This window comes from Strix uralensis, chromosome 8, assembly GCF_047716275.1.
Source record: "Strix uralensis isolate ZFMK-TIS-50842 chromosome 8, bStrUra1, whole genome shotgun sequence".
NCBI lineage: Eukaryota > Metazoa > Chordata > Aves > Strigiformes > Strigidae > Strix > Strix uralensis.
The window spans coordinates 604,309-628,472 of NC_133979.1; the positions used below are offsets into that span (position 1 = coordinate 604,309).

The window sequence follows — 24,164 nt, forward strand, 5'->3', positions numbered from 1 at the left end:
GGCACAAAGCACAGTTGGAGAAAGTGTGGCCAGAGTTTGTCACTGTTTTCAGACAAGTTAGCATCACCAGGGTAGTGTGAGCTCCTCCACTGAGCTGCAGCTCAATGCTTTGTCACTTGTTCTTGCCAAACACCTCGTACTCCCGCCGTGGGCTGTAAAAGGCTTCCTTCGCTTCATTCAGCTGGACAGTTTGCTGGTAGCTGTTAGAAATAGCTACTGAATTCAGAACTCGCGAGTTCCAGTCCTCTTCATCACTGGTCGGATCCTCAGGGAGAGGCAAATTCTGAGGATTTTCGATTCCCCATTACCTTGCAGCATGTGTAGTCACGTGTATTGATGCTGTGTGAATACCATTTCTGCATTCCTGGTTCTAGAATGATTCTGAAAAGGTCTGAAAAATTGGTGTCAGGTAAAACAGGGGCTGGGAAGATGCAGCACTAGCATAAAATGCAGGGAATGAAAGAAGAAAATGGGAACTTTGTGGACCACTTAAATAAGCTCACTTAAATTTTTCAAGGCTTCTTAAATCATTTGAATATTCTCCTATTACCAGTAAAATTCCTGTGAAGACAGGAGGTGACAAACATGCTGATGTAACACATGACTTGTAAATGAAAAGGGATTTATTAATGTAGAAAATCTGTAAGATGGCGCTAAGTCCCTCTTCCCCAACAGGTCCTTGCTACAAACACATTCACACTTCAGATTCTCAGGTTTGCAGATTGCAAAAATTAAGTAGCACTGGCTCATCCTGCCTGCAACCCTCAGTCCAGTTCACACATCCGCAGATGTTGTATCTCAGAATGGCAACTTTAATTTACAAAATGGAATAGAGAATGATACTGGTTTTCCGACGTGATAGTACTGGACAACACATAAATGTGTATGAGGCACATGCATTATTTATTTAGCAATACCCACCCTCGGCTGGAAACATTTAATGTTTTCAAAATAGCACACTTAATGAGAGATTTATTAAACTTATTTGGCAATGTTTTTAATATGGTCATCAGCTTATTTTATAGTTTTTCATCAATTTTTCATTCTTCCCGTTGAGAACTGATATTTCCATTAATAGATAAAATAAGCAAACGGAATAGTTTTGGTGGTGGTGCTAAGTCATAGAGCGCATGAAATATTTATACACCACACCGGCTCAAATGAGTTGGAACATCCCACTGACGCTGATGGCCTTCGGTAACCTCATTTCAGAGAACCGATCACTAGTGGTTTCAGGTGTGGTGATGGAGTGACAGCCATAGCCTGACTCTTCCGGGAAATGGGGAACAACGCAATTTTTTCCCCAGTCCTCTCTATCTTTCTTTTAAATATAGTCAGTCTTCTTCTGCAGTAAAAGACTATGTTGCATAGATTGGTATGTATAGCTCTGCTATTTATTTATTTAATGGTATAAATAATTATTTATCTTATTGGAATTAGCAAGATGAGCAAAAATTTATTTTCTCTTTCTTAAATTTATTCTATTTTTTTGGGGGGGTTGAAAAAATTATTCCATATTTCCATGAATATTAATGAAATTTTGGACAAAATAAGTTACTGAATCTAGCAGAGGAGCTTCTAAGCTGACTGCAAATTTCAAAGCTATATAAAGAATGAAAGGAAAAGCTTGCACTTGGACTGTAAATCTTCAGTGCCCAGACCAACAGATGAACCAAGTGAGTTATATAGAGTCCCACTCCATTTATGGAGAATACTTCTGATAAAGATCTGATCATTCCCAAGGAAGAAATAAGGGGCTTTTCAAAACCACTCACAATCAGTTATTTCTTATCAAGTTAATGGTCTTATCCTTGTCAGATTCTGAGCACCCTTATTTTTCAGTAACCTCAGCAGAAGCTAAAGACATGAGACAAATAGCAGGCCTTCCTTTGGCATTTGCAGGGCACGACTCAGACATTTTAAAAATTACTTGAAACCCCAATGCAGAGAAGAGTACTTTGTATTTCCCACAGAGGAAACATTAAATACATAGTCCATAAAAGCAAAAAGGGTCATTGAAGAGTTAAGGCTCTGGTTAATATCTCATTATAACTCTTGTGTGGAACAATTCGATGTGGTGGTTCCTCATCTGTTTTTCAGCAGTAGGATACTCAAGGAAGGCTTTCCAATAAAGAGCTGTCTGTGCGCTCGAAGGGAATGAGCGGGGCCCCGTGAGCTCAGGGATGTAATGCTGTGACGCAAACACCCCGCTGCCTGCTCGTCCCCAGCCTCGCTTGTGAGCCAACGCACCGAGGGGCCCGTCCCTGCCCCCGGAGAGCTGGCCTTCAGAACAGAGGGGGTCAGCTGCCCCGGCCCACGCGCTTCCTCGCGCCGGCTTCAACAGATGCTGCGGGTTGATTTGTCCCCTGATCACTGTTGGAGTCGCTAAGGTTAACAGCTTTTTAATTGAGTTCCTTGGTGTGACCACCCGTAAATTGTTTTAACCTTCCTTCAGCTTGACCTCCTTCCACACAGAGACTCTCCAGGTAACTCAGGGTTGTCACCATCTGTGCCTTTACGCATCTTGTCTTTAACTAGAAGTGCAAACACACCTGTTGGATTTAAATCATTTTGGAACCGTTTTGGAGGCTGCAAGGTGAAGCTAAATTCACCAGTATCCCCGGTGGCCCACAAGCCTGGGAAGGGTCCCCAGCAGACAAAGTATACATCCATGCACACACACATACACAGTCATATACATACGGGCTACATATATAGCCCCGAAGAGGTGAAACTGTGTAACGTCTACTTCCATTAGAAACGGGGGCAGCTTTCCATGGACACAACTTCTCCCCCTCATGGGTCTTGCCATGCAATTGTTACACCAACCAGCGCTGGGACTGTTGCTCCAGTGAACCTCTGCCTCCCTCACTCTCACAATTCGTCAGCCTTCTGCAGCCAAGCTATAGCAGAAAATTCACTGCAGGTACAGAGCCTTGCACTTGTGAAAGTTCTGGTGTAGAAGCGGTTCAGAGCTCTCTTTGAACAAATGGCTTCGTTCTGCTGGTGACTACTTTGCTGTTGGGATCACTATTTGCATCAGTGTCCACAGAGCAAAGAATTTAGAGCCCTGCGATGGCTACTGTGCTGTTAGGTACTGCTGCTACCTGTGTGTACGCGCAGTTAACGCACAAGGTGAAATACTCAGAAGTATGAAGTGCAAAAATTTGCAAAGGGTGCCTGGTGCAATTTTCAAAAGCTTCAAAGTAATTCAGATATGTAATTAACTGGAAATTAAAATCCTGACTGCAAATTCCAGTAGAGATCTATCAACATCTTTGAAAGCCTAAATAAAATAGAAAATCTAGTGTATTGGTACTGACCCAGAGATCTGATAATTTCTTCACACTAAACAGAAACATTACGTTAAAGAAAATCTAAACTGCATAAATTAAGAAGTATTACCTTTCCTCAGCTGAACTGCAGTGGCTAGCCTCATAGTTTCTCAGACCGGGTATTTAAATGTTAGCAGAATCCTTGAGATAGTATAGAAAATTTCTAAAGATTTCCAACAGAAAAAAAAAAAAATCCAACAAAACTGCCGGTTTGAAAAGAAGTGTCTTTTCTCTCTTTGAATATATAATTATGTAACTATTTCTATATGCATAGTAAATTGTGTGTGTGCATAAGTTGGGTGACTGAGAACATAGCAGAAGAGATGGCTTTCTTTACATCAGTAAGCTCAGCGACTGCTGTGACTTGGGAGTTCCCAAGATGTCTCTTCTCTCTTGCCATGTGCATACACACAGGTTCTGTTGGAAGCTGCACACACGATTCCTTCTAGTCGTCCAGCCAAACTCTCCTACTTGAAGTAAATTTATAAGTCTAAGATGCACAACTAAATTCACAGCGTAAAAGCAAGTATTAATATCACTTATATTTCCTTCTTTGTACTTGGTTATTTTTTCTTGCATTTCTTGCTGATTATCTCTCTTTAAAGAATTCTGATGTTTCTGTCTCCATCAATTAATCCAGCACTCTGTATAAGTTAAAACTTTTACTCAAAGCAGAGGACAAAATCTTTGCTTGCTTAATGGACCCAAAGGCGATAAAAAGCAAAGTACCTGAATTCATGAGTACGTTTACAGTCATAAACCCTTCATTACCAAGGTAATTTTGCACACCCAGTACTTTACGAAATTAAAAAAATAAATAAATTACGCTGAGTGAGCTGTTGCCAGGGTGACAGAAATGAGATGATGTGTGAAATGACTGAACTGAAGTGGTAAATGATAAGAAAACAGATTCATGACTGACAGCATGTCTAGAAAGGGAAGGGCCTGATTATAGGCATCTAGGGAACCTCATCCCTCTCTTCCTTCCTCTGCTCCCCGTAGTGGTAAGTCTCCAACCACAGGAGACTTATCAATATGGATGCTTGAGGTTCATGCTAGACTTACCCTGACAACAGTTTTCTCTGCACTAATCCAAAGTATAAAACAGCTCTAAACTGAGACCCTCTGTCCCTTTCTGAAGTGGAAATCACAGAGCTATGAAGCAGAGCCCGTGACACCTAGAAGAGGGAGTAAAACTCCTTTACTCCTTCACACTCAGGAGGACAGTATTTGGGAGCCTCACTCCATATCCAGCTTCAGAAATCCTGACATGTCTGAGGGAGCGTGTTTCATCACGTATCTATTGGGTAACATTTCTCATATTTAGGACAGTGCCATTTATGCCAAGACTTTAAAGACGTTTATGTAAAGGTGAGAGATGTACAAACAGATCTATGTCCTTTGCACATGTTTGTTCAATGTAAAAATATACGCACAGACGTGGTTTTCCCAAAATGTTCAAAAAATTAAATAAAATTCAGCTGTATTTAACCAGTTCCGAGTTTTGTTTTGAATGGCGTCAGTCTAAAATAAAATGACCTGCTAATATTACCCCTCACTTATATAATTTTCTGCAGGGAGAAGGAGAATCGTACCTTGTGATGGCCGGCGATGGTGGCGATGTGAAGGGCTGTCAGAGCCCCGTACCCGACCTGCTGAATGTCAGCTCCGCCGTGCAGCAGCGCTGTTAACAGCTCTGCGTTGTCCTAAAAGGCAGCATTTAAAAGATGTTATTTCTGGGAGCCAGCCCTAACAGCTGCAGGCAAAGAGAGGCGTGTAGGCCTGGGCCTGCCCAGCTATCACACTGCTGCGCTTCAAGAAAAGGCCGTGACCATGACCGTGACCTCAGGAGCACAAGAGTGCAAGGAAAGGAGTGGAGGGAAGACTTGTCCCGGGCACCAGAAGTCTCTCTTTTGATATACTAAAGCCTGTATCTTTAAAAAAAGTCTCTATTCTGATTTTATGATGTCTTTAAAGATCTCTCAGTCTCCAGGCTCACACATTAAGTGCTCACAGAGACTGTTCTGTGTGTCAAAACATTACAGCAGCTAACACAGAAGGAGGGCACCTGAGGAGTTCCCAGGATGAATAGATAGCACGTGTGCCAAATTCTGAACTGTGTGCTTATTTTTCATATCATTTCACTTCTTCCCTGTCAGGCACACAATTTTTGCTTGACTTCTTCCAGGTATAACAACAGCAATGGGCACTATCAAATGATAGTAATATAAATAACCTTGAGAAACACATAATGCCCAGGCAACGCAACCATTAATAAGTTCTAATTTACAATTAGTGAAATTAAACCCAGAGAAGTGAAATGGTTGGTTTGGGGGCAGTGACAGAACTCGCAGGAGAAAGCAGGCCATCTTTGTCACCACCACTTGTTCTAACTGGACCTGCTAGAGCTAGCATAATTTTCCCTTCTTGGGGATCTGCCTCCCATCACCATCCAGCCCAGAGATGAGCCTTCCCCAGTTCATTGTTGTTTCCTAAGAAGAAATGCGCACACCTCAAGGGCAAAAGAGATACTAAAAGCTCCAGACTTCCCCATCGTTCTCCACCTATTCAAAGTAGACATGAAAGAAGGGCAAGAATGAATCAGTGGCAGAGAAGCAGCAGTTAAATTATGTCTGTGAAAGCAAACCATTTGTTCATACTGAAATGTTTTTCCTATTTTCAAGAAATATTAGGAATTTCTCTTTGATAATAATGGACAGTAAAGTTTATATCACTTCCTATCAAATAGTTTTAGAGCTTGAAACATGGCATTTGGCTGCATAACGGATTGGATATTATGCAGCCTGGGAAGACAGGCTGAGTTTGAATTATCTTGAAATGTTCTGTTCTAATTAGTGACTCAGTCCAGTCGTCCTAGTCCTGTTTTATAAAACGCCATACAAAACTCAGAACACAGATGTCAAGGAATTTCACAAGAAGCTGCCCTGTCTCAATATACATTGTTTTATTGTTTCTGAGGCATCTCTAGGCTCCTCTATATTTTATTTGGAAAGAACAGTAATGCAACAAAATCTGTCACTGGGTAACTCATGGTAAATCTTTAAGTCTTAAATGTCACTTATGGGAGAAATGTTATATTGCGTCTTATTTTACATCCCAAAATTCACACTAGTTTGCTTAGCTTTGTGCAACCTGAAGATACTGGATCTTGTATCACATGACCTGAATGATTAAATAAGTTGCTGATATAGTTCTGTGCCTAAGTGGATGCAAGAGATTTATTAACTTTACAGTGCAGGGAAAACAGACAAAACAAGATTTGATAGCAAAATCGGAACTATTCCCAAGTAATGAAAACATCCTAGAAATCTGTTATAAAGCTCTTTTTAGACAAAGGATTTTTTTTTTCCAGCTAAATTATTAATTGGAAACCATTTACTGAGATTGACATTAAATAAAGACAGACAAATTCTTCTAGGCAATTGGCTAATTATTGGCACATGGGGGAAAGTTTCTTTTATGGTTGCTGTAAACTATCACTTCATCCCATGATGTACAAGATTTGATTATTGTCTCATTTTATAGCTTGCATGGATAATTGGTACCAGTGGCTGTAAAATTAAACTAACATAGGAATTCCAAGACATAATGTAAGATATAGAAAGTGCTTGTATTATAGAATCACAGAATCACAGAGTGGTTTGGGCTGAAAGGGACCTTAGAGATTTTCTAGTTGCACCCCCCTGCCCCGGGCAGGGACACCTTCCACTAGCCCAGGTTGCCCAAAGCCCCATCCAACCTGGCCTTGAACCCTTCCAGGGAGGGGGCAGCCACAGCTTCCCCGGGCAGCCTGTGCCAGGGCCTCATTATCATATCCAGCAGAGGAAGGTGGCTCACGGTGCGAACACACGGAGTTAAGCCATGGAGCTGCAGAGCATAAGGCATCCCCAGCATTCCCAGCATCTTGTAACTTTTAGGCCTCTGGCTCTATGATTGAGTCTTCAGCCGATTTAATGACCACTCTCTAAACACACCTGGGGCAAGTTCAGAGTTCTGGTGGTGGGACTGATGAAATCCAGGCTGTGGAGCCAGGAGTTGGCTTAGCTAGTCCATAGCAAACCCTGGGAATGGGGCAGGGTCTTTCTTCCCGCCTTCAGACAAAATTACACAAGCTGCTGCTTGCAGCTCTTCTTTCTTTCCACTCCTACTCCCCCCACAATAGCTAAACCATGGCTACACTGGGGGTTTGGTGTCCTCCTCACACAAATAATGCTCATGACTGTGCGCCCCGTGGCCCGTGTTAGGCTTCCCCTTCCCGCCCCCCATCCTCACACTCCCTGTTCCTTTCCATGGAGCGCTGGTTGCATGCTCGCCCCGGGACAGCCACAGCTCACTGACTGGCACTACCAGTCTGAGTTCTCCTCAAGAGAGACTTTGGTCTTCTCTCTGGACAAATACTCTAATCAGCGGGTTATTTCCTAATCAAAGGCAAATGGTCTCCTCTTGCGGAGGGGAGCTTCTGGAGGAGAAGGAGTGTGACTGTGACGATTCCTGCTGCATTTGGAATTGGGTGTTGGCATTAAAGACCATCGACCACATCTGTGTCCTCTTGCCACAGAGGGAAGAACTCCACAGAGGTGCCGACCTACTCAACCTGCCCAGGCTTTGCACATGCAGTGGATCAGATGGTACCTGCCGTGGGAGCTCTGCAGGGGAGAGGCTGTTATGACCTCGTGGCATAAACTCTTACATTTGATCTGAGCTCCCTCTAAAAGCTAAGTGCTCCTGGGGCTAGTCTATGCATGGATTAAGTTTCTAAGATGCTGTCTTTGTCCACTTTATTCCTTGCTACTGTTATTGTTGAGTCTTAAAAGATAAATATAATAGTGAAGAAAATTAACATTGAAGCTGAATATGGAACTTGAGGAGGAACAACAAAAAAGAAGCAAAAAAGAGAGAAATTGTAAAATAAAATCCTTTGAGATTGTTTTATTAATAGCCACAGTAATAAAAAGAACAGTCCTCTATCTTGAGTTGCATTGCACGATTTCATCAATATTTCCAAAGCAGTATCATATCCTCATGGATGACACTGCAAAAGCACATGCTGGTTTCCTGTGCACGGGCTTTTATAGGCCATTTTCCTACGCACTGTAAATGTGACATATATTTTTTCACCAGAAGTAGCAACTAGGGAGTTCAACTAGATAATTCTGACAAATAAGCTGCTCAGTTCTGATTTCTTTTCATCAATTCTATTTGAAATAATTTACCTTATAGGCTGCCAAGTGCAGAGCTGTAAATCCATTTCTGGTTAATCTGGATGGGCGCAGTCCTTTTAGCATAAGAGTTCTAATATGTGACTTGTTACCTTTAGGATGAAAATTGGAAAACAAAGTAATTTACAGAAAAGAATGTGCAGATGAAGTAGGAAACTTCTATGTGAGTTTGAAAGCAAAAAGAAATAGGTAGCTCATCTGCTGACCTGGGACAAGTCATAAAATGTATCTTGTGAAACCTCCAAAAGGAATTGGGCACCATCTCCTTATCCGCTGGGACAGCTGCAGATCTGGCCATCTACTGGCTCACTGATTGTTGGCACTTTAATTAGGATTTGTTAAAATTCTAAAGATGCAAACTCCTTTTTTAACACCCAGACCATGCAAAGAACTCCAGAAATGAGCAGATGCTTCCAGAATCTCTGGTTTCTCAGACACCTAACCTTTTTGTCCATTCAGAACTGAAGCACTGCTCTCCCCCTCTACCTAACATTCTTACAGGACAGTGGTTTTGAGGGGGGCTAATGAACATCAGCATGGGCAAGTAGCCCTACTGCTACCTTTCCGATGCACAGTGGTGATATAAAAAATGTATCTGCCTTCTGAATACTTGTGACAGTAATCAAGGACAGTGTTGGATCTAACAGCTTCTCTCCCTCCTTGGAGAGTTCACATACCATCCCTAATTAATTAACATTGTATGTTTTCTTAAACTTCCTCTCAGCTATCCCACCACTCACTCTAATGTTGACAGGTACCAATGTCACCTTTGGATATGACCATGCACTCTCTGAAATTAAGAGTAAAGATCCACTCGGTTTTCAGCAGTGCAGGATCAGGTCCTCCTTCAAGATAGTGTCTAAGATTGAGCAGCTCAGGTATGATGGTATTAGTAAGTGCTTCGCAGAGCTGCAACCTCAGGGTAAAATTCTCTTTGCCTCTCAGCCAATTTCTGCTGAAAATTGTATAAAAATTGCAAAGTGTGTGCATGAACTAATGACTCACTATGTGGACCCCAGAGCAACAGTGCAATCGGAGTGGAAAATTCCACCATTAGGGTGTTTTTCTGAACATCTCAGAAGACATCTTGCACTCTTTTTGTACTCTGATTTGCTGTCTGCAAAAATTCTATCAGCTGATATTTTTCACCAAAGCGTTTGAATTATTCTTTTAATCACCGTGAAAGAAAGGTATTTTCATTATACTAGAAAAATAGATATAGTATGTATGGCAAAGTATTGCTACAACTGGGCCCCTATCCTGAAGTCCCTAGCATGTACAGAACACAGAAATGTGGAGCAATACTCTGTGATGAGTAGGGATTGATTAACTAATACATATGGCAAGTCATTCTGAATTAGATCAACATCTGCAAATAGTAAAACATGCTACTTTATCAACCAAAACTTTTCTTGGACTGAAGCATCAGCACAGTGGTGTTCAGTGTGACTTGATTCAACCCCCTTGGCAACAGAGTTTAGAGTAACGCTTACAGCTGCTTGTCCAGCTGTCAACAGGGGCAACGCAGAAAGAAATTCACCGGAAATACCATCTTCCTGACAGTTATCAGTCAGAACAGATCAGGAGCCATGGAAATAAAATGTTTAAAGAACATCAAATTTCAAATACATACCCCCACATATGGAACATAAATGAAGAAGAGAGAGCCCATTTTCTGTGCGGTAATTTAAATTGACTTTGCAGAAGGCTTCATCAGAGCTGAAAAAAGAGATTTTACAGATGATTACTGTTTTCATCCTTTAGCACAGTTTCTTTCATTCAGAAAAAAATTAAAAGAGAAATCTCAGTATACTTTTTTTTCTGACAGGGCTAAATTTATACCCAGTTTACACACTGTAAATCTAGAAATACTTTACTGATGTCAAGTGAGTAGTCCAGATTTATTATTTTCTGAACAATCCTGCTGTTCAGTCACAGTATATACATTCTAAATTCAGCTAAACTAGAGAAAAAAGAGGAAAGACTCTTTAGAAACATAAATAATTCATACAAAAACAATTTATTGATGCAATAATAACTAAGAAGTGTTTTAAAAATCTATGTATTCTTTCTAAAATGACGAGCAGGACGTGCACAGAACTAGAGGCAAACAAGCTAAGTAAAAAGAATAACCAGAAAGAGCCTTTCAGAAAGTAAGTTTATGCTCCCCAAATGGGATCATAGAGCCACTGTACACAATCAATACATGGAAACATTTACAGGAAAACATTACGGAAGCACATGCACAGAAGGGAGGTAACCAGGGCTCAGACAAAAATTTAGCACCGGTTAGAGGATTTGTGGTTCTAATGGCAGACTAAGCCCTGAGAAGGTCTGTGGGTGCCTGAGATGTGAGGGGGCAGGAGGGGGCGGCTGGAGCGAGGCAGGGGCGCAGCCAGGCCCCCGGGGCTCTCTCAGAACACCCATCGCTGGCCGCTGCTTCGGGCTCCGGGAGGGACACGGAGCCTGCGACGCGCGGCAGGCTGGCGTGGGGTCACACCTCTGCTCTTCTGTTGGGTTTATTGCACCGCAACGTGGTGTATTAAAATAGAATTTAAAAATAACTTACAGATCCTCAGTTTCATGTCCCATTAACTTGTAGTCAAGTATTTCTGATTTTGATATAAACAATTAAAATATTAGTTTGCACTCACACCCTACTAAGGAAAGGCACTTTTGCACTTCAGATTGTCAAACAACTAAATGTCACTTATGTATTGTGACGCTGACAACATGAAGCTCAATTTAACATTCAATTTTCTCCCACATTTTTGGTACAGTGTTACATTTTTATATAGCTTAATGATTTCATAGTGCTTCCTGGGCCACGCAAGGATGAAATGAATAATTAAAATGAGTTAATTATCATTAATACATTTCTAATATAATAACTCTTAAATAAGATCCATACTAAGTCTTATTAAAAAAAGACATCCAGCATTTGTATTTGATTCTCTGTTCTTTTTTAGCACAAAAACCCCCAGATATAAAAATGTCACCACCTATGCAATTTTATAATTCATTAATTTCTATTTTCCTTTTCCTGTCATACAACACCTGTCAAAGCTCAAAAATAAAGTACTTCATCAAATAAAGCTAGAAAAGCTGGCAGCAAAGGGAAGGAATAGCAACCCAAAGATGCTTCTAGTTTTACAAAGAAACATGAAGAGTGTCTTTGCACAAGCTTGTGGAGAATGTGCCCGGACAGCTTTATTTCCCATAGTTAATGCCCATGAGATGATGAGAGCAGTAACCTCCCACAGCTGGAGCTGTACCCACCTCTGGTTATAAATCCTGCCCAAACACGCATTATAGCTTTACTTGAAAAACTCAGAATGCCTGAAGTGTCGCATTAATTTTTTAAACAGTGAAGAAAACCTCTGGAGAGTGTGAAGGAAAACGATCCCTCTATTGTTCCTTATAGACCGTTAAATGATCACTAGACTTGACCATTTTAGCTTTTGTCCTCAAGTCTCTGTTTTCCCTTAGCACAGATTGACTTGTAACTGCTCTGTCAAACATTCTAAGTAATTACATTTGTTGAAAATTAAATACACGTAGCAATTAATATTTTTGTGGAATATGCTGATTTTGGTCTGTCAATAGAAGTTTGGTTTTTTTCCATTCAGCATCAGTAGAGCAATGATCACGGTTCAGCAGAACACTTAGATTTGTGTATCTACAGTGAGTAGCACTGTTAAACATATTTAACAGGTTTGCAGTTAAAAATAAAGTCTTAATACTACTCTCTCCTTTGAAAATATAAACCTCTGCAAAGCTCCCTTTAGCAAGATGACCCCTGCTAAGCAAGGTGACACTTAGGCCTTTTCTTTCAATAAATATTTCAATAATTTATTCTTTAAATAGAATTTAAAATGCAGACAAAGCCAGAGACTTGTCTTTGCTTCTGTTAAGTCTATCCTAAAAGAAATCCTGCTTGTTCAATGTGTGTTATCATTCTAAACCAGGAATAAACCCCATGTTTTCATATTCTTTTTCATGAAGTGTGACAGAAATAATTTGGAAATGCTAAACCACCACATTTTCCTGGGTTTTATTTTGAAAGAAACAATTTTAACTTCCAGAATGTGGAGGTTAATTTTCCAGAGTAGCGGGGCGGTTTGAGAGCTATGGAGTCGCCCAGTGACACGCCGCGAGCTGGGTGGTGGGGTCTGGGGCTGAGGCTGCTCTCTGGGGGCAGCCCGGACGGGTCCCCTCGGTGCCGAGGCAGCCAGCGCCGTGACCCTGCCACCGCGAGGGACCGGGCTGGCCGAGGGGCTCCCGCGCAGGAGCGGCCGCCCACGGGACAAAGTGTGAGGTACAGACGGACCAAGGGTTGTGCTGGTAAGTCAATAATCTAAGGATTCAAACTACAATTAAATTAAATTGTCATTAAGTATTAAATACGTAAAAATTAAATATTTTCCTTGTGAGAAATTTTGACCATTTTTTTCTCATGAAAAATAGCTTTTTGGAAGACACTTTTTCTATCAGCAAGACCACTCTGATGGAAACTTCTGACTGCCTGTTGTCAGTATTGAGTGTTCTATAATGTTCAGCAACAGTGCCTGATTTAAAAAGGATATGGGCCTGATAAAAATAGAGCATGGCATTTAATTATAAAAGCAAATACTGAATTTATTTTGCCAAAACTTTTGCTTCAGTGAGATGATTAATTCTTACATCAGTCTAGATTTTCATATGCATTCCTTAGAAGGGTTTCACGTATGAAGGAAACTCATTTTTTTATGTCCTAAACGTAAACTGCTTTTTTTCACACATTACAGTCACATTTACCTTTGTTTGGTGACAGCCCTGCATCTACCACGTCCACTTTACTAATGTGGAAAATGTTTTGCTCAGTAAAAATAAAATCTCATTCTTCAAATGTGTTTTATCTTTGTGCAATTCTTCTCTGACATAGTGTGAATAATGATAGTGATATAAGGCTCATCTGTTCTTCAGGTTTTCCTTCAGGGGCAATTGAGGGAAAACATAAATCCCAGGTTCTAGGGAACAAGTCCTTTAGTTACCTTGTCTTTGCTGTAACACGTTGGGTTCGTGTGGACGCACGACCCCACGCGTCGATGCCCTGCCGTGACCGCGTGGTGGAGTGGGCTGCTTTGGTTGGAGGATGAATTCTGCAAGTCTCAAAATCACTGATTGTTGTCGTGCTCTAAAGCCATTTCTCCTGCTTCAATTTTCGTCTTTAGAACTACATTAAAAATTCACATTCCTAGCGCTTAATGTGTGGTTAAAAGCCCAGGTTTTACCTTTTTAGCTATATACTTAAATTTTCCTCTTCTCCCAGTTTCAAAAATAAAAAGTTTCAGTTTGTTTTCTTAATGACATTCAATTTTAATATGATTTGACTTCTTGTAAACTGGCAAAATTTTAATGTTTTTCTGGGAAAATATTTCAAGGAAAGTTTTATATACTAAAAGCAGCGATTAAAAGGGCTACACTGAAACTGAAAACTAGCTCAAATGACTGCACTCAGGCTCAGTTTTAGCTACCTGTCCTCCTAATTCCTTTCTTAAGAATTAATTGCATGTTTTAGGGAAACAAAATTCTTCCTTTTTATTTTAGGGTGCTCTTTTCGGTAAAGTATTGCAGTGATAGCTCAGAGATACAGGAGTAGAATAGGGACAGCTTCTACCCAGGAAGCGACAGGTGTGGCGCTACTTAGAAATTTACTTTTGACTATTGGAACTGGGTTTTTCAATGGCACTGGACAACAACCCCATGCCCTGTGAATGCACTCCCTAAGTACAAATGGGGATGCTGACAGGTCTTTCTTCTGCTGGGCTTTGTCACTTTTGTCCTGCTTATGTTCCAAACCTTTCAGAGCAGGGACTTTAACAGCTACTTATTTCATTTCCAACAGGCAAATTACCTCCTTTGCCTTATCTTCCATTAACGATCCGGTTTCTCAGTTCTAAATTTTTTAAATAAATGGGTTTGTTTTAACAATGGGAAAAAAGCCTATTAATTCCTCTGCTACCTCAGAGATGAGAGGTCTTCCAAAAATAACCACAGCTGCTGCAGGAAAGTTTCTCATATAGTCAAGACTGATTTTTTACACAGGCCATATCTGGATTTTAGATGCTCACAAAACCTGACTGATTTCATTACCCATGGATGAAGGCAGCTTTTGGAAATGAAATCACTGGCTGATTTCCCAGGCCTGACTAAAAAAACAGTCTTTCCAATGCAATGTAACTGGTACCATCAGTTCCCACTCCTGTGGAAAAGGGCAGTGCTCTCTCCCTGCGACGGAGAGTTCGGCTGACATCCTGTCAAGGCTTAGGTGGGGCAGTAAGACAGACAGATAGGCTGAGCTGCCAAAGGGCTGCTAACCTTGGAGATAATTTTTTCTTTATTCTTATGGCTAATGCAGGAATTAAGCACTTTCACCGTTTACTCAGTTGTGTTGCTTATCTAAAATAAAGAGTACTGAGGCTCCAATTTGTTAAGATAATTAGTTTTACTACTAAACAGGCTTAAAATGAGGCAAGTACCTAGTACTTTCCTGGATCAGAGCCAAAGCAGCCAGCACATTGCAGGGAAAGGCCAATGTCGTCTTTCATTTAACAGGCTCAGACAGTGATAATTATGCTGGCAGAAAGGAAGCATGATGAATAATTCATACCACCAGTTTGGCTTTTTTGAGCTTGTGATTTATTTCTGATTAGAATCCCTTATTTTTTCAAGTGGTTTCGATGTCTGAAATTATTTACCTGATCATTTTCCTTACTTATTCACAGTCAATGTGCTGGGTGTTTTCTGTATTTGAGGTTTTCAGATACTGAACGTGTAAGTATGTTACTTGGCTGGGTGACTTGGGTGTTAGCATGTGCTGTCCTGAGAAAGTGATTACAATCATGAATTTGAAATTCACTTTCAGAAGATAATCTGCTTTTGTGTTTGTTTAAAATTTGTTTCCTCAGCAATATTCCTGTCTGAAGAAACACATTAGCAAAACCGAAAAACACACAACACAGATGTCCCATTAAAGCTAATTAATTTACAAAAATATATAGGTGTTTGTTGTAAAATATTGGCATTAGTAATTAATGGCCACTAATTTTGGTACAATACTGTGGGACTCTAGCCCAGAACTGTAATGACACATTCCCCAAAATAGACATTAAAGAACATGCATTCCATATGGGAGAAACTCCTTCCATAAGAAAACACCTGAAACTGAAAATACTGTTTAATAGCAAATACTAGTTTGAAAGAAATTAATAAACAGATTTCCAGCATATTTACCTAAAGACATGCTTCAGTTCCGCCAGCTCCTTTTCTTTGATTTGCAGGTCATCTTCTAATCGTTCTATGATTATAGCATACGATTCACTCACTTTCTTCTTCCATTCATCTAACAACAAAAAAACCCCCTGATTCATAAAGCACTTCAAAACCTATAGAAAACAGGAACTCAAACCATAATATCCCAGTAACCAAAGCACTTGCTTCTTAAACATCCAATTGTACACTGTTTCATATATTTTTATATTAAAGTATGAAAGTTTAAAATATTACAGCTATTAAACCATTCTTGCTGCAACCAATATAGACATATATACACTGATTTCATAGACAACCAATACATATGAATCCTTATCAGAAATATTTTTAACTTGAGCAAGAGAAAACTTTAACCTGATGTTGCATTTTGGTAGCTCTTATATCCTAAATCTTAGCATAGAGACACAGCATAAAAAGGTTGGAAGTTTAAAAGTTTTTCTAATGAAGTATGAGTTAAATCAAGATAATAATCTAAGTTAATATGATCTTATACATTTGCATAGAGAAATTTAGTTTCCTAGCTTTTTGTCTTCTTTTAGAGACTGCGATTTGGGTTAAGCCATTCTTCTTGTAAGCCAGGAACAATACAATACCCTATCCTTGAACACACCAGTAAATTAGCAATGAGTTATTTCCTGAAATATCATTTGCTCCTTGTAGATGCATGTATGGTATATTGCATTTAAAAAAGCAACATTAATTACCAGTGCAAGTTTGGGTTGGTCTAGATTTATAATTTCCCATTTGTCCAATATATCTTCTTTGTTTCAGCAAAGTTCTTGGAGTAATATGATTCCTTGTTCAAGAGCAGTGAGAGTCCTACTGAAAAATACTTTTGATAGTCTCTGGCTAAAAATAAACCCTGTGCCAAATGGAATGTCATGCAACAATGACACAGAGCAAAACAGTCTGTGCTGTCAACCGTAAAAAGATACTAAAAGCAGCTAATCAGCTTGCTTAAAAATCTACTGTCTGCTTCAACAGAAACATTTGCTTTATTCTGTTGAATACCTAAAACTGGTGGGAAGCGGGTAATTTGGCAGCTTGACACCAATTTTATAGAGAAAAAGGAATTTAAGAAGCTGAATCCTGAGCATACTTTCAGGATCCCCGAGGAGTGCTGGGGGTCCCCACTTTGGAGAAGCCGGAGATGATCTCAACCCGTAACGTTAAAATGTTGGTGCCGGCTTTGGAGCATCCGGGTGTTTTCCTTAGTGAGTGCAAGCCGTGCCGCAGCAGAGTGCTGACTTTTTGCAGTTTGGTAATACTTGTACATGCTGTTATTCTAAGGAAGTCCCACTGCATTAGGGCAGGCAACAAGCCGGCTGTCAGGAGCTCAGGGCATTTCCTCTGCAGGCACACCCAGCGCCACGCAGAGATTCACCCTCCTCACACTAAAACTGCCTAAACCAGTGACCAGAGTGTGCTGGTGATGGACGAGAGCTGGAGGAGGCCCGGCTGTCACCACCCGCGGGCTCACGGAGAAGGGAGGAGATGCTTGTGGTCATTTTGCTGCTGCTCCGGCTCTAGGTGGAATTTGTCCAGAAATGAATGAGGACACAATCATGCTGCTTTCTGCATATTCCACACAGACCATGACGTGCGGAGTCACGACTTTACAACCAGTAAGGTTATAAAGAAGGTATGTTTATTCAGCGCTGGGTGCACGGGGGATCGCTCCTCCACAAACGTGCACATTTTGGAGCGAAAAGCAGCTCCTTTCTATAGCGTAAGTGTTTACATATTCATGATAATCTCGAGAATAGGGAGAGATATTACAATTAGTTTTGAGAAATCATTATCATAAATCCCGCCCCAAGTCCCTCCCCGTTGCGCCTGCGCAATGTCTCCTGATGGTCTTGGGCAGGGGTCTTCAGGATGAAGATTGAAGATTCCTCTTCTTCCTCTTATGACTTTTCACACAATTAGGTCTCTTCAGCATGTCAATTTAGCATTCTTTGAATTCCCCTTCCTTATCTTGGGACTCAGTAGTTGCAGCTCCTCCCTTATCTCAAGAGCCCATCCTGCTGAGAGGCCTGCATCTATTTTGTTAAGGTTTCTCACTTCAACCATGTACAGGACAGCCAAGGTCCAGAATCTACATAGATATGTCACTAAATCCTACGCTTGGTCTGATCTGTCCTGTTTGTAGGCATTTGATCTCGGACCCAGTGTCACAGTAAGGTAGTAAAAACCCCACGATCTGGCTAGCTGGAAGGGTGACCCGAGCAAACTGGACTCTGTGTGTGTGCACACACATGCAAACAAACCGTGGCAAAATTAATCTCGACTGTGTGCACAGGTGCATTCCTGTAAGAGTCTGTGCCTGAGAACTGTGAAAGATTGGTTAATAGCAAAATAACACTGCTTTTCACTTGCACAAACTGCATCTCCTCAGGAATCTGGTTAGCACAGATCTGCTCATTTATTGTCTACCCTTTTCATATCCATTTCCCTGCGTTTTCTGTCAGATGGAACTACTTGACACATATTGTCCCAGCCAGTTATGGGATTCATGCTGGTTTCTCTATGTGTCCCTTTTCTTCCTTTTATTTATTTTTTTATTTGTATACATATACTTGTATGTTTATATACACATGTATATTTATACAATATTATATATATTTATATATTTCAAGTGTGCTGATTGACCTTAGCAGCTGTTCTGTTCTTAGTTTCCTCAGTTAAGGGTTTCAGGCACGAAGATATGTAAATATAACACAGATATATAAAGTCTTCAACATGCTGCATCCCATTGTAAACAAACTTGCGCTGCTGTGGTAGTTCCTGACACAGCACGAGCTCACCCATTTATTTGCACTGATATACACATAAACCCAAGGATGCATTCCAGAAGACTTTGAACTGCTTTGACAACATGCCCTGTGATATTCAACCAAATATTTGCAAAAAGGCACCACCAGCCTCGTGAGGGATCCTCCACATCTCGTTGCCAAGCAACTGGAAGAGCCGGCAATGCAGCGCCCCGCTGCCTTCATTAGCCGAGTGATGTTTGTTTTTCTTCAAATACCTAAAATGCAGCCGTGGTTGTGCAGCCACACACAAGTGTTTTGGCCACCTCCCGTGGCCGGCAGAGTGCCGGGGCCAGCAGGCCTGCGGGGACACCTTGGGCCAGCACTGTCCCCCAGCAGCCCGGGCTGCAGCAGCAACTCGGCGACGGCCGTGCGTTGTCCTACGGCGTCACGGGCAGGAGATGACACAGCTCTGATTTTTCGCTTTTCCACCGTTGTGTCACGTGATCTGGGTAAAAGCACTTCAGTTTTCACCGGAGCGACAATAAAACCAGTAGTATTGTCCTTTTTTTGTAAAAGTTTTGAGATTTATGAAAGAAACCCTTAGGTCAAGGCTGTAAGGATGTAACTGTCTCCCTCTGAGCCCCTGGCCTCACCAGGGTGGACCCTGTGGCTTGATGCCCGCCTGCTCCTCTGTCCTCACCAGGCTCATCCCCACGGAGCCACTGGCTGACAGCAGCGCTGCCCGCTCTGGAGGGGGACCCTGGGCCCGCGGGGGAGCTGGCAGCACCCCGACCCCGCTGGGGGACCTGCTGTGGCTGTGACTTGGCTGCTCCACACACATCAGGACTTCAGAGGGGCTTGGCTTCAGCCTGCTGTCACTCCGGGGCCTGGATGCACGGTAACAGTCCAAACTGGAAGTTTGCCAGTTTGGGTAAAAATCACAGGATTGCCTCAAACTCCCCGGGGAGGCCCCTTTTCTGTCCGGCTTTGGTGCGGCAGGTCCCGCCATCCCTGGGGGAAAGGCAAGGGGTGCTGCCAGCGCCCAGCGAGGGGCTGAGCCAGCTCTGCCCCGCTCCCCCAGCCGGCGGGGTGCTGCCTGCAGGGCAGGCACCCATCGCTGGTTTTAAACGTCCTTCACAGGGAGGCTTTGCAGGATTAAGTCTTTTGACATGATTTTTATTTCAAATTAATTAAAACATATCTACATCGTAACTTTGAGAGGCTGCAAGTTGGTCTTATACACTTCAAAGTCATTCTGGGGATATTCAGATATGTCACAGAAAGTGAAATGGGTGTTACAAGAAAATGCATTTTAATGAAAATAAAGTACAAGTTGCTCTGTAGCCCATATAAGGAAAGAGGTGTTTACAAGGGCTTCTCTGTAGCGATGGATTAAAAGAAGCCTACAGATGAACAGTACTGCTATTTTTGTTCTCACAATACTGCAGTGACATTTGCACAGGGATTAATTTTCCACATGTGCAGAGAGCAGAAAATGAAGCTGTTGCATCAGAGATTTAGGAACGAGGAGGCTGGAACTGCTGAGCTCCAGTACAGACAAACTCCCTGTCCGAGTCAAGAACATTTCTATGCAGATCCAAATGATTGTTGGAGCTTACTTTCTTTCATCAGTTCCCCAAATCCTTCTGGCACAGATACCTTTCAGCTGCTCATTTTTATTTCAGCTGCCTTCCCTTGTGTTCTTTTTTAAGTGCCCAATTTCTCAGATTTCAATTTCCTGCCTAAAAGGTTACTGAAATAATCCTCCTCTCTCAAATTTCATAGTGTAATATATACAGTATAGCTAAATCTCTGTTCATTATAGCATGCTCTCAAAGCATTCAGGGAAATCATTAAGATGATGTTCATTATGAGACCTATTATTGCACTACACAGCAAAACTAATTAAATAAAGAAAGCTGACATGAATAAAATCATTAAACACTCATCTTGGCTTTACTTGAGACTGTACCAGCCTGAGCTGCATTTCAGGATAGATGGAGCCAGGCAATGATCTAGAGGCCCATACAAAAACTGCATCCATCTCAGAGTCTCGATAAGCTTTAATCAAGATGAAACTCCAAATTTCAGTAGTTGCCTCCTGTTCTTACAATGTCCTACTCTGGCATTTTCAGCGTTGCATCCCTTATTACTCAGACTGGAGGAAAATCATGGGCCAGGATGCCACAATGGTCTTGTTTTCAGAATCTGATGCTAGAAACCAGCAACCCCACAATTACTATTATCTTGCTGTTAAGTTTTACCGTGTGGCCTCGCACAAGTCTTTCACTTGGGACCGGTTTATCCCAGCTGGTTGTAGGAGAAAATTGTTGTCATCTACCTTAACAGCAGACTGTGAAAAGGGAAGATTAACTAAAGTTTGTAAGATGCAATACAAATAAAATACATACACATATTGTGTACATCAAACTTAGATTATTACTGTCAGGAAGTGTCCAGCCTGAAGTCTTTTCGATTTTAGTAAGATCTGTGTGCAGGGTTGGGACACTCACTGTCGGGGTACCCAACAAGAGCTCTGCAGCCCTTTTCTTCTGCAGATTTCTATCCCTCCTGGGCTCTAGAAACCTTTGCTGCATCAACATGCTTGCCAGGGGCAAAATCCTGGCCCCTGCTTAAATCGAAAGTAAAACTCCTAATGACTTCAATCAAATAGGGTATTCATTCCAGGTTTTCAGATTTTAATCTGAAGCCAGTACGGGAAAATCAACAAAACTAGCTACTTTCTGTAGCTTGACAGGGTAAAGCCATGTTTCAGCATTTAAGACTCACAGAAAAGCCTGCAGAAAAATATGCCTTATGTCTACCAAATCTTTTCAACAGAATTCATCGAAGTGCAATGGATGTGTATTTTAATTTTTAAATTCCACCAGCCCCTGACAGATGGATGCCTGGATTGCCAATACCATTATCAATCTTTATGCACTAATATTCTCTATGGCACAGTCCATTTTCTCTGAGTATTTCCATAAACTTTCTAATCTTGTACTTCACAATGATAATTTTATCGATAGTAAGAAAGACCACAAAGGATTATGGATGCATTAGAAATTTAATGGGCAAACATGCGCTTCCTGCAGCTCAGTGGAAATTAGTGGAGGCTCATACATAAAAGTGTTTATTCCTAAGCGCAGAGTCTAAGGATGAATTTACAGAATGTGTGGGTGAACATGCACACACATAACCCTACATGATATAACAACATGGGGAAAAATAATTAATAGAGCTCTGTATTAAATAAAATATAATTTTTAATGCTTTTCATAAAATATTACATTAAACTTGATTGTCATTGAAAAATGAAAAATAGTACAAATCCAGCTCTCTCATCCCTGTGGAATGAATTCATTCAGCCTGCTGACATTACCTATGGCTAATATTGACCAACATCTGCTTTCTAAAATTTGAGACAAAAATACTTAGTGCAAAAGGAAAGCGTGGAGTGGTGTAAAGACTTGAAGGACTCTAATGTTTCATATCTTGTAAATCAAATCTGTGCTTATTCCATTACAACAGATTTTTTTTTATTAAGTTCTCTGCCTCAAGATCCGAATGTTTTACTTCCTATCAGGGCAGCTCACTGACATGCTGCTAAGAACTTACATGGGGCTGGACACCACCTGCTTCACGGGTTTGCAAAAAAGAGGTATCTTTGGCCTTTATTGAGAGGTTAAGAAAATATTTCTAGCTCCTCACTGACGAGTTTAGCCACAGGGTTTTCAACTCTGTCACATACTTTAAGAGGTAGAACTGAAGCAGCATCTGACGGCCCCTTGGGAGGGTTTAACCAGTGGCACCGTTTGTCTGAGCAGCAGCCGAAGGGCTGCTCCCCGCACGGCACCGTGGAGGAGCAGACGGTGACCCCAGCTCCCGTTCTGGGGAGTGCCACCACGCTCCCTGGCTGAGGCTGAAGAGCACTTCCAGCAAATCCTTACAGAAGTTTCCCCGCTTTGGGTCCCTGGCAGCAGGACGAGGCGCAGCGAACGTGTTACTGCCCTGGGCAAGGCAGCCCGGCGCGAGCTTCCCCTCAGTCACCTGTGAATTGTGCAATCGGGGTTCTGTGAGCATTTACTGTCTGCAAGCGCCAGGCTGCTCTGTGGGTGCTCAGAGCACCCCGCTGGCTCCCACCACCGACCGCAGGAGCCTGAGCTGGGGTTAGTCAGGCCTGCTGCTGCCAGGTTAAGGGATTACCGGTGGGGATTACTGCCCCGCCAACCGGCGCAGTCACTCAGAACAACAGAACGACAGAGTTTTTGTGTAACACCTCCCGTTTCCTCGTACCTGGGATGGCTCTGTCACCGCTACGGAACGACGGTAAGGGCGGCGCGCCCCCGAGGATAATCCCTCCTGCGGGGTGTGTGCAGCCTCGGCTCACCCATCGTGGTCACAGCCAGGCCAGCGCATCTCGGGCGGGACCGGCAGGGCAGCAGCACACCGGGAAAGGACAGCGGAGAGAAATGCTCCAAGAAGCACCTCTGGCCTCTCCTTGCGCACGTGGTGAACCGAGAGCCCAGGGCAGCTGCCGACCCAGGGGCCAGGCGCAGCAGTGTAGGACTACGAGCAGGATTTCCCACTCCTGTCCCCTCCCCTGTCTTCGGAAGGAACATCGCTGCCGAGCCCACCGCAGCCGCGGCCTGATGGAGCCTGCCCCAACACTCCCAAAGCCCACTGGTCACTGTGCTTTTCCTCCTTCTTTTTTCCCATTACTTATGTGTCAGAAGCAAATCCATTTTCTATTTCTGTCCAGGTTGCTTTCAGCAATGAAATCAATACATGGCACTCGGGGAACTTAGAATAAATGCAATTGTAACAGTTAATGGGAATAATCACGCTAAAAGAATGCAACTTCATTTTATGGTTACTAACCACCCAGAAAGCTTGTCTAGCAGCTGAAGCAACCATCAGGGAAGTCTTTTCAGAACAAAGTTTGGCCTCCAACTGAAGATGCAAAATCTCTGTCAACCCTTTGTTCTTCCCCAAACGCTCTGCCTACTCTAACAATAGATGAACAGATTATGCAAACAGGATGATACAGAAACCACCACTCCATGCTCCACCTTCTATGGCTGTTTTTACTTTGTGACTTTATGTATTTGTCTTAGACCTCAGTGTTCTCAAACGTACTGCTGTTTCTGCTGTTAAACTAGCGTTTTATAATGACTTTTAAAACCTCAATTTGCTGAGAAATTCCCCTTATTCCTTTGAAGTCAACCTCAGCAATTCCCAACCTCCATGTCTAGCTCCTTTGTACTTCTTCTTGCTCAGAAGAGATCTTCAGGAAGAATACTAAGTCTCTTGCAGCCTGGTGAAGGTTAAACCAGCTTGGGTAACATTCAGGAGCCGTTACACCACTGCCTTGGAGGTGGCATTGGGGAGTTCAGTCAGTAGGGAGATAAACACTGTTATAATGAAACACTAAATAAAACATGAAAACCCATAGATAAATGCCAGAGAAAAAGATGCGTTGTGTTTACAGTCAAATTACATTGATATAATACACA

The 24,164-nt window shown here is 42.0% G+C and overlaps 1 protein-coding gene across 4 annotated transcripts in view; it reads right to left on the reverse strand.

Moving 5' to 3' along the window:
• The window catches only part of TNNI3K (TNNI3 interacting kinase), an 85,628-nt gene extending 68,911 nt beyond the window's left edge, over positions 1 to 16,717 (reverse strand). For all 4 annotated transcript variants that reach the window (XM_074875754.1, XM_074875753.1, XM_074875752.1 and 1 more), the window contains exons 1-5: positions 16,594 to 16,717; positions 15,851 to 15,959; positions 10,209 to 10,294; positions 8,570 to 8,667; positions 4,931 to 5,041 (exon numbers count right to left, since the gene is read on the reverse strand). In XM_074875754.1, the coding sequence (XP_074731855.1) occupies positions 4,931 to 5,041; positions 8,570 to 8,667; positions 10,209 to 10,294; positions 15,851 to 15,959; positions 16,594 to 16,633 (444 nt within the window). In that variant the 5' untranslated portion in view covers positions 16,634 to 16,717. The remainder of the gene's footprint in view (positions 1 to 4,930; positions 5,042 to 8,569; positions 8,668 to 10,208; positions 10,295 to 15,850; positions 15,960 to 16,593) is intronic.
• Positions 16,718 to 24,164: the final 7,447 nt, after the last annotated feature.